At 43.8% G+C, this 15,365-nt stretch overlaps 1 protein-coding gene across 1 annotated transcript; it reads right to left on the reverse strand.

Annotated features, from left to right (window-relative positions):
* Nucleotides 1–12,965: 12,965 nt before the first annotated feature.
* Nucleotides 12,966–14,397, reverse strand: LOC124686955 (peroxidase 70-like). Its single transcript, XM_047220820.1, has 3 exons — nucleotides 14,073–14,397; nucleotides 13,790–13,981; nucleotides 12,966–13,669 (listed from the first exon to the last, which is right to left on the reverse strand). The coding sequence occupies exons 1-3, from the start codon at nucleotides 14,280–14,282 to the stop codon at nucleotides 13,109–13,111; spliced, it is 963 nt and encodes a 320-aa protein (XP_047076776.1). The 5' UTR covers nucleotides 14,283–14,397; the 3' UTR covers nucleotides 12,966–13,108.
* Between the last annotated feature and the right edge of the window lie 968 nt (nucleotides 14,398–15,365).

Raw genomic sequence — 15,365 nt, forward strand, 5'->3', positions numbered from 1 at the left:
ATTGTTGCCACATGCTTATGCATTTAAGAGGAGTCCATTATCTGTTGTCCATGTTGTCCCGGTATGGATGTCTAAGTTGAGAATAATCAAAAGCGAGAAATCCAAAATGCGAGCTTTCTCCTTAGACCTTTGTACAGGCGGCATGGAGGTACCCCATTGTGACACTTGGTTAAAACATGTGTATTGCGATGATCCGGTAGTCCAAGCTAATTAGGACAAGGTGCGGGCACTATTAGTATACTATGCATGAGGCTTGCAACTTGTAAGATATAATTTACATAACTCATATGCTTTATTACTACCGTTGACAAAATTGTTTCATGTTTTCAAAATAAAAGCTCTAGCACAAATATAGCAATCGATGCTTTCCTCTTTGAAGGACCATTCTTTTTACTTTTATGTTGAGTCAGTTCACCTATCTCTCTCCATCTCAAGAAGCAAACACTTGTGTGAACTGTGCATTGATTCCTACATACTTGCATATTGCATTTATTATATTACTCTATGTTGACAATTATCCATGAGATATATATGTTACAAGTTGAAAGCAACCGCTGAAACTTAATCTTCCTTTGTGTTGCTTCAATACCTTTACTTTGATTTATTGCTTTATGAGTTAACTCTTATGCAAGACTTATTGATGCTTGTCTTGAAGTACTATTCATGAAAGGTCTTTGCTTTATGATTCACTTGTTTACTCATGTCATTACCATTGTTTTGATCGCTGCATTCATTACATATGTTTACAAATAGTATGATCAAGATTATGATGGCATGTCACTTCAGAAATTATCTTTGTTATCGTTTTACCTGCTCGGGACGAGCAGAACTAAGCTTGGGGATGCTGATACGTCTCCGACGTATCGATAATTTCTTATGTTCCATGCCACATTATTGATGATATCTACATGTTTTATGCACACTTTATGTCATATTCGTGCATTTTCCGGAACTAACCTATTAACAAGATGTCGAAGAGCCGATTCTTTGTTTTCTGCTGTTTTTTGGTTTCGAAATCCTAGTAACGAAATATTCTCGGAATTGGACGAAATCAACGCCCGGGGTCCTATTTTGCCACGAAGCTTCCGGAAGACCGAAGAGGAGTCGAAGTGGGGCCACGAGGCGCCGCCACCATAGGCGGCGCGGCCCGGGCCTTGGCCGCGCCGACCTATGGCGTGGGGCCCTCGTGTGGCCCCCGCGTTGCCCTTCCGCCTACTTAAAGCCTCCGTCGCGAAACCCCCGGTGCCGAGAGCCACGATACGGAAAACCTTCCGGAGACGCCGCCGCCGCCAATCCCATCTCGGGGGATTCACGGAGATCTCCTCCGGCCCCTGCCGGAGATGGGATTCATCTCCCGGAGGACTCTTCACCGCCATGGTCGCCTCCGGAGTGATGAGTGAGTAGTTCACCCCTGGACTATGGGTCCATAGCAGTAGCTAGATGGTTGTCTTCTCCTCATTGTGCTTCATTGTTGGATCTTGTGAGCTGCCTAACATGATCAAGATCATCTATCCGTAATGCTATATGTTGTGTTTGTCGGGATCCGATGGATAGAGAATACTATGTTATGTTAATTATCAAGTTATTACCTATGTGTTGTTTATGATCTTGCATGCTCTCCGTTATTAGTAGAGGCTCTGGCCAAGTTTTTGCTCTTAACTCCAAGAGGCAGTATTTATGCTCGATAGTGGGTTCATGTCTCCGTGAATCTGGGGGAGTGATAGAAAGCCCTAAGGTTATGGATGTGTTGTTGCCACTAGGGATAAAACATTGATGCTATGTCTAAGGATGTAGTTGTTGATTACATTACGCACCATACTTAATGCAATTGTCCATTGCTTTAGCAACTTAATACTTGGAAGGGGTTCGGATGATAACTTCGAAGGTGGACTTTTTAGGCATAGATGCGAGTTGGATGGCGGTCTATGTACTTTGTCGTAATGCCCAATTAAATCTCACTATATTTATCATGACATCTATGTGCATTGTTATGCTCTCTCTATTTGTCAATTGCCCGACTGTAATTTGTTCACCCAACATGCTTTTATCTTATGGGAGAGACACCTCTAGTGAACTTGTGGACCCCGGTCCATTCTTTTATACTTGAAATACAAATTCTGTTGCAATACTTGTTCTTTACTTGTTTTCTTGCAAACAATCATCTTCCACACAATACGGTTAATCCTTTGTTACAGCAAGCCGGTGAGATTGACAACCTCACTCGTTTCGTTGGGGCAAAGTACTTTGGTTGTGTTGTGCGAGTTCCACGTTGGCGCCGGAATCCCCGGTGTTGCGCCGCACTACATCCCGCCGCCATCAACCTTCAACGTGCTTCTTGGCTCCTCCTGGTTCGATAAACCTTGGTTTCTTTCTGAGGGAAAACTTGCTGCTGTGCGCATCATACCTTCCTCTTGGGGTTCCCAACGAACGTGTGAGTTACACGCCATCAATGGACAAATCCCACTATTGATCCATATGCCTCAACTCATACTTTCCGAATACTTAATCCCACCTTTATAACCACCCATTTACGCAGTGGCGTTTGATGTAATCAAAGTACCCTTCCGGTGTAAGTGATTTACATGATCTCATGGTCGAAGGACTAGGTAACTATGTATTGAAAGCTTATAGCAAATAACTTAATGACGTGATCTTATGCTACGCTTAATTGGGTGTGTCCATTACATCATTCACATAATGACATAACCTTGTTATTAATAACATCCAATGTTCATGATCATGAAACTATGATCATCCATTAATCAACAAGCTAGTTATACAAGAGGCTTACTAGGGACTCCTTGTTGTTTACATAACACACATGTATCAATGTTTCGATTAATACAATTATAGCATGGTATATAAACATTTATCATAAACACAAAGATATATAATAATCACTTTATTATTGCCTCTTAGGCATATCTCCAACAGTCTCCCACTTGCACTAGAGTCAATAATCTAGATTACATTGTAAGGTACCTAACACCCATGGCATTTTGGTGTTGGTCATGCTTTGCCCTTGGGAGAGCTTTAGTCAACGGATCTGCTACATTCAGATCAGTGTGTACTTTGCAAATCTTTACTTCTCCATCTTCGATGTACTCGCGAATCGAATGAAAATGCGGCTTGATATGCTTCAGCTTCTTGTGTGACCTTGGTTCTTGTGCATTGGCGATGGCACCCATGTTGTCACAATAGATGACTAGTGGTTCCAATGCACTAGGAACCACACCAAGCTCAAAAATGAACCTCTTCATCCATACCGCTTCCGATGAAGCCTCTGAAGCCGCTATGTATTCCGATTCTGTTGAAGACTTTGCAACCGTGCATTGCTTCGAGGTGCACCAGCTTACTGCATCACCATTCAATATAAACACGTAACCAGACTGAGACTTAGAGTCATCAGGATCAGTGTTCCAACTTGCATCGGTGTAACTGGTTACAACGAGCTCTTGGTCACCTCCATAACAAAGAAACATATCCTTAGTTCTTTTCAAGTACTTCAGGATATTCTTGACCGCTGTCCAGTGTTCCATTCCTGGATCACTTTGATATCTGCTAGTCAAACTAACTGCATGTGCTATATCCGGTCTAGTACACAGCATGGCATACATGATAGAGCCTACTGCCGAGGCATAGGGGATCTGATTCATCCTCTCTCTTTCTTGTGCTGTAGCCGAACCTTGAGTTTTACTCAAGACCTTACCTGGCAACATAGGTAAGAATCCTTTCTTACTTTCATCCATTCTAAACTTCTTTAGATCTTGTCCAGGTATGTACTCTGTGATAGCCCTAATAAGCGTCTTGATCTATCTCTATAAATCTTGATGCCTAAAATGTATGCTGCTTCACCAAGGTCTTTCATTGAAAAACACTTATTCAAATAACCTTTTACACTGCTTAATAGTTCTATATCATTCCCAATCAATAATATGTCATCTACATATAATATCAGGAATGCTACAGAGCTCCCACTCACTTTCTTGTAAATACGAGGCCTCTCCATGGCATCGTATAAACCCGAAGTCTTTGATCACCTTATCAAAGCGTCGGTTCCAACTCCTGGATGCTTGCTTCGATCCATAAATTGAACGCTGAAGTTTGCATACCTTGTCAGCATTTTTAGGATCGACAAAACCTTTGGGTTGTACCATATACAACTCTTCCTCAATGTCACCATTAAGGAACGCCGTTTTGACATCCATCTGCCAAATCTCATAATCGAAAAATGCATCTATTGCTAACAAAATCCTCACAGACTTTAGCTTCGCTACAGGTGAGAAAGTCTCATCGTAGTCAACACCTTGAATTTGTCGGAAACCCTTTGCGACAAGTTGAGCTTTATAGACAGTAACATTACCATCAGCATATGTTTTTCTCTTGAAGATCCATTTATTCTCGATAGCCTTGCGGCTATCAGGTAAGTCTACCAAAGTCCACACTTTGTTATCATACATGGATCCCATTTCGGATTTCATGGCTTCTTGCCATTTGTTGGAATCTGGGCTCATCATCGCTTCTTCATACGTCGCAGGGTCCTCATCATTGTTGTCCACAATCATGACATTTAAACAAGGATCATACCAGTCAGTAGTGGCACGTTCCCTTGTCGATCTGCGAGGTTCAGTAGATACCTCGCTCGAAGTTTCATGATCATTATCATTAGCTTCCTCTGTTACCAGTGCAGGCGGTACAGGAACATGTTCCGATACTGCGCTACTCTGATCAACGAGAGAAGGTTCAGTAACCTCGTCGAGTTCTACTTTTCTTCCAGTCACTTCTTTAGTGAGAAATTCTTTCTCAAGAAAGGTTCCGTTCTTAGCAACAAAGATTTTGCCTTCGTATCTGTGATAGAAAGTATAACCAATAGTTTCCTTAGGGTATCCTATGAAGACGCATTTCTCCGCTTTGGGTTCTAGCTTGTCCGGTTGTAACTTTTTTACATAGGCTTCGCAACTCCAAACTTTAAGGAACGACAGCTTAGGTTTCTTATTAAACCATAATTCATACGGCGTCGTTTCAACGGATTTAGATGGTGCCCTATTTCAAGTGAATGCAGCTGTATCTAATGCATAACCCCAAAACGATAACGGTAAATCAGTAAGAGACATCATAGAACGAACCATATCTAAGAGAGTTCGATTACGACGTTTGGACACACCATTACGTTGTGGTGTTCCCGGCGGTGTCAATTGTGAAAGTATTCCGCATTTCTTTAAATGCATGCCAAACTCATAACTCAGATATTCGCCTCCGCGATCAGAACGCAGAAACTTGATCTTCTTGTTATGTTGATTTTCTACTTCACTTTGGAATTCCTTAAACTTCTGAAAAGTTTCGGATTTATGTTTCATGAAATAGATATACCCATATCTACTCAGATCATCTGTGAAGGTTAGAACATAACGATAACCACCGCGCGAGGCTACACTCATTGGTCCGCATACATCGGTATGTATGATTTCCAATAAGTCTGTAGCTCGCTCCATAATACCCAGAGAATGGAGTCTTAGTCATTTTTCCCATTAGACATGCTTCGCATCTATCAAGTGACTCAAAGTCAAGTGACTCAAGTAGTCCATCGGAATGGAGTTTCTTCATGCGTTTCACTCCAATATGACCAAGACGACGGTGCCACATATAAGTAGAATTATCATTCAATTTAATTCGCTTAGCATCAATGTTATGAACATGTGTATCACTACTATCGAGATTTAATAGAAATAAACCATTCTTCTCAGGCGCTTGACCATAAAAGATATTATTCATAAAAATAGAACAACCATTATTCTCAGACTTGAATGAATAACCGTCTTGCATTAAACAAGATCCAGATATAATGTTCATGCTCAACGCAGGCACTAAATAACAATGATTGAGGTTTAAAACTAATCCCGAAGGTAGATGTAGAGGGAGTGTGCCTACAGCGATCACATCGACCTTGGAACCATTTCCAACGCGCATCGTCACTTCATCCCTCGATAGGCTTCGTCTATTCCGTAGTTCCTGTTTCGAGTTACAAATGTGAGCAACCGAACCAGTATCAAATACCCAGGCACTCGAACGAGAACCAGTAAGATAAACATCTATAACATGTATATCAGATATACCTTTCTTCTTCTTGACAAGGCCGCTCTTCAGATCAGCCAAGTATTTGGGGCAATTACGCTTCCAGTGTCCCTTCCCATTGCAGTAATAGCACTCAGTGTCAGGTTTAGGGCCACCCTTAGGCTTCTCAGGAGGCGTGACAGCTTTCTTGCCACCCTTCTTGAAGTTGCCCTTCTTGGGTTTTCCTTGTTTCTTGAAACTGGTGGTCTTGTTGACCATCAACACTTGGTGCTCTTTCTGTATCTCAATCTCAGCAGATTTTAGCATGGAGAAGAGTTCAGGTAACTCTTTGTTCATGTTCTGCATATTGTAGTTCATCACAAAGTTCTTGTAACTAGGTGGCGGTGATTGAAGGACACGATTAATCCCCAGTTTGTTAGGAATCACTATTCCCAAGTCACGAAGTTTCTTCGCATGCCCGGTAATGGCGAGCATGTGCTCACTAACGGAGCTGCCCTCTTCCATCATGCAACTGAAGAAGTGTTTCGATGCTTCATAGCATTCCACGGCCGCATGAGTTTCAAAGATAGCTTTCAGCTCATTGACCAACTCAAACGGATCGTGGTGCTCAAAACGTTTTTGAAGATCGGCTTCCAGACTGCATAGGATGGCACACTGAACTTGAGAGTACCGGGTTTTCCGAGTCTCGTAAACATTCTTTACTTCATCGGATTCAGTTTCTGCAGGTGGCGCACCTAGCGGTGCATCGAGCACATATTGCAGGTTTCCACCAGCGAGGAAAATCCTCACATGACGGAACCAGTCGGTGAAGTTGCTACCGGTGCTCTTATGCTTTTCTTTCTCTAGGAACTGGTTAAAATTGATTGATGGGGACGCCATAATCTACAACATATATTTGCAATAGTTTAGACTAAGTTTATGACAAATTGAGTTCAAATTTTAATTCAACAAAATTAAAAACTAGGTGAACTCCCACTCAAAACAATATCCCTCGCATTGTCTTAGTGATCACACAAACCAAATCCATTACACCAAGTCCGATCATCACGAGACAAGATGTAACTTCAATGGCGAACATTCAAAGTGTTCATCATATCAATCATATGATTCATGATCTACCTTTCGGTATCCCGTGTTCCGTGACCATGTCTGTACATGTTAGGCTCGTCAAGGCAACCTTAGTATCCGCGTGTACAAATCTGGCTTGCACCCGTTGTATGCACATGTTGAATCTATCACACCCGATCATCACATGATGCTTCGAAATGACAAGTCTTAGCAACGGTGCTACTAGGGATGAACACTTTATTATCTTGATATTTAGTGAGAGGGATCATCTTATAATGCTACCGTCGCGATCTAAGCAAAATAAGATGCATAAAAGGATTAACATCACATGCAATTCATATGTGATATGATATGGCCCTTTTGTCTTTGTGCCTTTGATCTTCATCTCCAAAGCACGGACATGATCTCCATCATCAACGGGCATGATCTCCATCATCGTCGGCGTAGCGTCAAGGTCAATGGCGCCGTCTTCATGATTGTTCTCCCATGTAGCAACTATTACAACTACTTTGAAATACTACTCAACATGAAATTTAAAGACAACCATAAGGCTCTTGCGGGTTGGCACAATACAATAATGATCATCTCATACATATTCATCATCACATTATGGCCATATCACATCACCAAACCCTGCAAAAACAAGTTAGACGTCTCTAATTTGGTTTGCATATCTTACGTGGTTTAGGGTTTTCGAGTAAGATCTAATCTACCTACGAACATGAACCACAACGGTGATACTAGTGTTGTCAATAGAAGAGTAAATTGAATCTTCACTATAGTAGGAGAGACAGACACCCGCAAAGACACTTATGCAATACAAGTTGCATGTCGAGCGTGGAGCAAATCTCATGAACGCGGTCATGTAAAGTTAGCCCGAGCCGCTTCATCCCACTATGCCAAAAAGATGCAAAGTACTCAAACTAAATACAACATAAGCATCAACGCCCACAAAACCATTGTGTTCTACTCGTGCAACCATCTATGCATAGACACGGCTCTGATACCACTGTAGGGATACGTTGCATAGAAAACAAAAACCTTTCCTACCGCGAGAACGCAAACCAAGCCAAGATGCAATCTAGAAGATGGGAGCAACGAGGAGATGATCGAGACTCACCCTTGAAGACTTCCAAAGCCTACAAGATTAGATCTCGTTGTTGCAGAAGATGATCACTTGCTGCTTTCAAAAAGCGTAGAAGATCTTGACGGTGCCACAATCGGGCAGGACCTCCGTACTCGGTCACACGTTCGGTGTTGATGAAGACGTCCTTCTCCCCATTCCATCGGGCAGCGGAAGAAGTAGATCCGCCTCGGAATCCCGACAGCACGACGGCGTGGTGGCGGTGGTGGTGGAGATCTCCGACAGGGCTTCGCCAAAGCGTATGCGGGAGAGGTGGTGGAGGAGGGCGGCTAGGGTTTGGGGAGAGGGGGGCGCCAGCCACTAAGGGGTGCGGCCAAGGAGGCTTTGGTGTGGCCGGCCCCCTCCCTTTGCTCCTCATTATATAAGTGGAACCCCCAAGTGTTGGACTACAAGTCTTCGAATAAGACCCCAACCCAAAAACTTCCATATGGTGGGAAACCTACCCAAGGAGGGACTCCCACTCAAGGTGGGATTCCCAACTTCCCTTGGAAGGGGGTGGCTGGCCACCATGGGGAAGTCCACCTGGGACTCCTCCCCCTTAGGTTTGGCCGGCCATGCTAGGTGGAGTCCCTCCGGGACTCCGCCTTCCATAGTGATTTCTTCCGGACTTTTCTAGAACCTTCTAGAACCTTCCATAAATGCACCGGATCATTTTCAAACTTATAAAATGACTTCCTATATATGAATCTTATTCTCCGGACCATTCCGGAACTCCTCGTGATGTCCTGGATCCCATCCGAGACTCCGAGCAAAACTTTGAACTCCATTCCATATTCCATATCTACTTAAACGACATCAAACCTTAAGTGTGACACCCTACGGTTCGCGAACTATGCATACATGGTTGAGACTTCTCTCTGACCAATAACCAATAGCGGGATCTGGAGATCCATAATGGCTCCCACATATTCAACGATGACTTAGTGATCGAATGAACCATTTACATACGATACCGATTCCCTTTGTCACGCGATATTTTACTTGTCCGAGGTTTGATCATCGGTATCTCTATACCTTGTTCAACCTCGTCTCATGACAAGTACTCTTTACTCGTAGCATGGTATGTGGTCTCTTATGAACCTTTCATATGCTTGCGAGCTAATTAGACGACATTCCACCGAGAGGGCCCAGAGTATATCTATCCGTCATCGGGATGCACAAATCCCACTGTTGATCCATATGCCTCAACTCATACTTTCCGAATACTTAATCTCACCTTTATAACCACCCATTTACGCAGTGGCGTTTGATGTAATCAAAGTACCCTTCCGGTGTAAGTGATTTACATGATCTCATGGTCGAAGGACTAGGTAACTATGTATCGAAAGCTTATAGCAAATAACTTAATGACGTGATCTTATGCTACGCTTAATTGGGTGTGTCCATTACATCATTCACATAATGACATAACCTTGTTATTAATAACATCCAATGTTCATGATCATGAAACTATGATCATCTATTAATCAAAAAGCTAGTTATACAAGAGGCTTACTAGGGACTCCTTGTTGTTTACATAACACACATGTATCAATGTTTCGGTTAATACAATTATAGCATGGTATATAAACATTTATCATAAACACAAAGATATATAATAATCACTTTATTATTGCCTCTTGGGAATATCTCCAACAGATCAACCATGCCATAGCTCAGAAATAGAGTTGTGTCATTGTGTGGGATACTGTAACCATGCGCAATGCTTGATGGCATGACTTGAAATGATGAATTCATCAATTCCGTTGACCATTAGAAACACACAAGTATAACCTCAGAAAATGGTTGAAATAGAATAACTTACGAAACGGTTGTAGCTACATCAATTCCATTGAGCCTTTTACAAAGTATTGGAGTTTAGACAGATGGGAAAATTCATCTAATGAAGTAATTTCTGATTGGTTACTTCCTTCATCATCTCAAAAGTTATGGCACACATGTCTGCCGTACCATAGTAATGAGATGCATATCCCTGAATACACTCCCATAAAAAACTTCCCTAATGTTGGATCCACATCTAGTAAAATGCAATTAACATTACAAGGATTCCAAATGGCATGAAATAATTACTACATAGAATGCATGCATTTGATAGGAAACGACATACCATGATTATTATGGAATTCTTTGATGTCACCATTACGAACATGTGCTTCAATCTTAAACACATACTGAGTTCTCATCACAATGTCTTCTTCCTGCACATCTTCCATCTCCTTTCTCATCTTCATCTTCCCAGCTCCTTCCTCGTATTCTTCATCATCTTCTTCATCACCACCTTGTTTGAATAATGTAAAGGTAACACAGTCATGTAGAGAAATATCGTGTGACCTCAAGAAGGGAGTCCATAATGGTCTTATTATGTATGTAGCTTCATCTCTTTTCACCAGCAAAAAGCTCAAACCTATGGCATGTGGCCACAACAGGTATCCACTTATCGGCAAAATTGCCAAGCCTTTCCTTGAAGTGACAAGGAATAACTCGAGAACAAAAAATAAAAAATAAGATGATGTCGATGTATATATAACACAACAGATATACTACATAGATCTACTAAATCATCTTATTAGTACTAATAACTAAGGAAGTTTTACAATCTTAAAAAACAGAAATGAAAGAGGCTCTTGTGTGGCTTATCATTATGTTGTTTTCTTTTATTATTTATAAATATGGCAGAGATACAAAATAATTCTGCGTGGCTTATCATTATGCTGATTTCTTTTACTATTTACAAATATGGCAGCAGTAGAAAATAATTGATTGAAAGCTTTCCAAATACTACTCCTAAAATATTAAGAAGTTTCTACCAGAGAAAAAAACAAAATTTAAATATGCACGCTAAATATTACTTTCCAAATAAATATTAGTTGTTTGTTGATTGTGGCTGAAAATTACTTTCTGGATTGAGGATTAAAATTAGTAGAGGCTAAAAATTACTCACCACAAAGCGTTCAAAGTTTGGCTGGTTCAAGATGATGTAGAACGACACTGCATTCATGTTCCAACAACGACAGTCTTCCTGTGGCTGGGTGCAGATACGATAGATCTCCATCACTACGTATACCCTAATCTTCTTCTGGGCACTGAAATACAAGAAGACATCGAAGAACAAAAGATGAAGAAGAAAAATCATAAAAAGGCCGAACTCAAAAACCCACATGTGAAAGAATTTGGTATTCACATCCCTTCTTTAATATTGGCAATGCGGGCACAATGTTTCTTCCTAGATTTCTCCACCATCGCCAACACAATGACTTCCCTCTTCAAGCGCGCCCTATGATCCAATTCCCGGTCCAAAAGTTGGCACTTTTCTTGGGCCATGTCGAGGTGGAGGATGACGAGAAGCGCCGCATCTACCGTGACCTTTTCATTGGAGTAGAGGCCACAACCCCATCTTGCTAAGGCTTTGCCCGTATTACGTATCTTGTGGTATAGCACTTGACAAGGCTCGATGTGAGTGGAAGGTGCACTCCAAGTTTGTTGGACCAACTCAACGAAAGCGGGAATCATCAGCCAAAAATGCCCGAACTTGAAGGTGCACAGCCTCCAAGGCCTGCTATCGCCAGCGAGGAGAAGGGGACAATGGTCTGACAACGAAGAGGATAGAGAATGAAGCACATGAGTGTCAAAGCAAAGGTCATACTCGGGGTTGCAACAGAAGGCATCAAGCTTGCAAATGGTCGGATTCGCTTGCTCATTGGACCATGCGAGGTGCCTATTTTTCAAGTGGATCTCATGTAGCACACAAACTTGGAGGCGGCCCAAAAGTGGTTGATGCGGCCGACATTCCTCTTGTTCTTATCGCTAGCCCGACCAATTTGTTTGAAGTCTCAAAGAACAAGCCATCATACGCCTAGGCAGGGTTTTAGACAACAAGCTCAGCGAAGAAGTGGTCCTTGCGGTTGGAGGCGGATTCAAGCATAATTTCTTGAAGGCACACAATATGGCATGAAGAGGAACCAATCGTCTCATGAACCGTGTCGCAGCGATCTTGATTATTCAAAACCCTTACATTCCAACCACACATATTGATTTGTTCAATAATAGTTATGATCGATCTCAAGTTCTCAACACAAAACATTCGTTCTGATTTGCTGTCGCTGGTGCAGAACTAGAATCTCGTTCGGGCTCTCAGGTTTCCCCAACCATAGCTAGCTATTTCATGTGTCCGCAAACATTTTTCTGAAGTCCACTATATTTTCTTAAGAAGTTAAGATAGAACGCCAATTTTGGTCAAAACCAGTATGTAGATCCTCTCGCTCCAAGTTTCGCACACCTCTACTTTAAGAGCAATTTGACGCATGTTTAATGTTTATTGAGCTACTCATGTTGTATGAATTTTATATTGTCTAAACTAAACAAATTATTCAATTCCATGGCTTATACATCCAAAAAATTGGAATGGGATACCACATTTGATTCTAACAACAAATTCCAAGCGCACCCAAACCCAATTCAATTCTCGGCCATATCCTTTCCATCTTGGATTTGAAATTTCCAACCCAATTCAATTCTTGGCCCAATTCAGTGCATTCAAACAAAGCATCAGTATTGTTGAAAATACACATTCCAGAGTTCATATAAAAAATCATGATTGGTTTCCAGTCGTACTGCATATGTTGGCAACTTACATGAAGAAAAGGTATCTAGGGGATACTTCTGAACCCCAGCCAAGGTATTATGTGAGACAAACGGCTCTTATTCTTGCATGCATGCAAGCTGGCTGGTTACCATTGTAGCCAACAAATGTGCACATCGCATCTTATATGATCATACCGTTGCACGCTTATATACTATACAGATCGTTTAATGATCGATAATCGATCAGCTGTTGACGACCCTGCAGTTGCGCCTGATCTGGCCGGCGGTACCGGTGAGCGGGCCGATGTTCCCCATCTTTATCATGGCCGCCACGAAGTCGGAGGCGAAAAGGGACGGATTGGCAACGTACAGCTGCACCAGGGCGTCCTGCGAGGCGCCATTGAAGAGCTCCTGGTCCGAGTGCAGCAGGCCGCGCTTGGCCACCAGGTTGCGGTAGTAGGCGTTGTCGAAGACGAGCTGCGTCTGCACGTCGAACGGTGCCAGGTTGCTGTCGCCGGTGGGTGCCACGGCGGGGCAGTTCCGCTTGCGTAGCGTAGCGAAGGCCGGGTCGATGTTAGTGCCGTTGTAGATGTGGTCGCGGAAGTTCACGCATTGCGAGAAGCCGATGGTGTGCGCGCCGGAGAGCGCCGTCAGGTCGCGCGGGCTCAGCTGCTTCTTCCCGAACGCCTTGATGAGCTGGTCCAGGTTCAAGGACGGAGGGGGGAGGTCGGCGTTCGCTTCCTTCAGGCTTGCCGTCGTCGAGTCGCGCCGGCCGAGCGGCACCGCCCAGCTGGGCCCGCCGAGCTGCAACGATCGATGTGTGTTGTCAGAATTATACCTGCACATCTACACTGCGTGCAGCATATATATGTGTACTTTTGGCAGTATGCATGCACACGTGCACTGTCCATTGTAAATACGTACCAGAAACGTGCCGTCCCTTGCTGCTAGGGCGGCGATGTCGGCGCAGGAGACAACGCCAAGGCAGACCAGCTCCACGTTCTTCTTGATCTCGTCGATCACCTCGTAGCCACGCACGGAATTGACGTTTGGAAAGGCTGTCTTCCCGCCGACGAAGCTGCCAACGTCATCCAGAAGAATTGATCCGTCGCAGCCCTATGTACACATAGATATATGATGGTAAATAAATGAGTCGATCGATATAAGTACATGTTTATGTTTCGTTTAAGGGCTTAGCTAATTATACTTGAACGAAGCAGTCATGGAAGTGGAGCCTTAGGAGGGACGCGCCCATGCGGCGCTCTGTGAGGAGTGCCTTGATCATTGTGGCACGCACGATGAGCTGCAGCGTCGGGCAGCTCCTGGCGTAGAAGGACGGCGAGAGCTGCCCATACGCGGCGGAGGAGAGGAGGAAGAGAGCGAGCAAGCAATGCCATGCCCTGCAGTTGGAACCCATGGCAGCTATGCTAAGCTCACAATCTGTATAGATACGTACGTGTGTTCTTTACTGTAGGATAGCTAGCTAGCTCAGCTTGCTTACTTGTGGCTGCCACGAGCTGCCTATTTATAGTGTTCTTTAGGTTGCATGATGTTAGAGTTGTATAGTCCCTTTTCCGTTATTCCCCAGTGTATGAGGGGCTTAACCTGCACATTGTCACACATGTACATGTACTGGCCTATGGCCCTCTGTGAATACTAGTTGACCATTCACAACATGGTATCAGAGCTATGGTTAGGCTCTTCCTGCACGTAGCAACTCTGTGCTAGTCTGGCGCCGCCGACGATCTTTTCGGCCGTTGCTGCCTTTTCTTTCTTCTTCCTACCCACAAATCAGCCACACCCGAGCCAGATCCGGCAGCCCCTCCTCGAATCGGGCCGCCACTGCCGGAAATCGTTTCATCCGTGCCAGATCTGGTGGATCCGGTCTCCAATCTGGCCGAAATCGCCTGAGCCTGCTGTGCGCGCGTGTGTCTGGATCTGCCCGCTGCTGCTTCATGCTTCTGGTGCGTATGCGGGCTTGAGGCTCCACTTTGCTTTCACGTTCGTGCCAGGTTGGATGAGTCTCACTAGTAGATAATAGGCCTTTTGTTCCGGGTGGTCTGCTCATATGTGATTTGGTACCTTGAGGCTTCACTCTGCCTTGTTTTGGTGTGTTCACGTATGGTTGGTTGAGGCTCCACCCGATTCTGTGAACCTTTGACCAGATTTGCGGTTTGCAAGAAAACTGAGATAAGTATCAGTATGACATCCTCTTCTGCAGGCTATGTTAGCATTCCTCGGTGCCCGGTGATTTTTGATGGCACCAACTATGGGGAATTTGCTGCCTTTATGCGCATCCATATGCGGCCATATGCGGGGTCTTCGACTGTGGGGTGTCCTTACGGGCGAGGTCTCCTGTCCGCCGCGCCCCACTGCTCCTGTGCCTCCTGTCCCGCCGCCTGTGCCACCGACCCTTGCTGATGATGCTACTCAGGCTGCTCAGGATGCGGCCAAGTCTGCCGAGGCTGCAGCTGATGAGGCATATGAGCAGCAGGTACTT

This window comes from Lolium rigidum, chromosome 2 (assembly GCF_022539505.1).
Source record: "Lolium rigidum isolate FL_2022 chromosome 2, APGP_CSIRO_Lrig_0.1, whole genome shotgun sequence".
NCBI lineage: Eukaryota > Viridiplantae > Streptophyta > Magnoliopsida > Poales > Poaceae > Lolium > Lolium rigidum.

What these genes read in the sequence shown, in the direction of transcription:
- LOC124686955 (XM_047220820.1), bottom strand. Translation starts at nt 14,282, where the DNA reads ATGGGTTCCAACTGCAGGGCATGGCATTGCTTGCTCGCTCTCTTCCTC. An exon ending in TCCATGACTGCTTCGTTCAA is followed by an intron (nt 13,982 to 14,072) that starts GTATAATTAGCT and finishes ATGTGTACATAG; the next exon opens with GGCTGCGACGGATCAATTCT. An exon ending in CAAGGGACGGCACGTTTCTG is followed by an intron (nt 13,670 to 13,789) that starts GTACGTATTTAC and finishes CGATCGTTGCAG; the next exon opens with CTCGGCGGGCCCAGCTGGGC.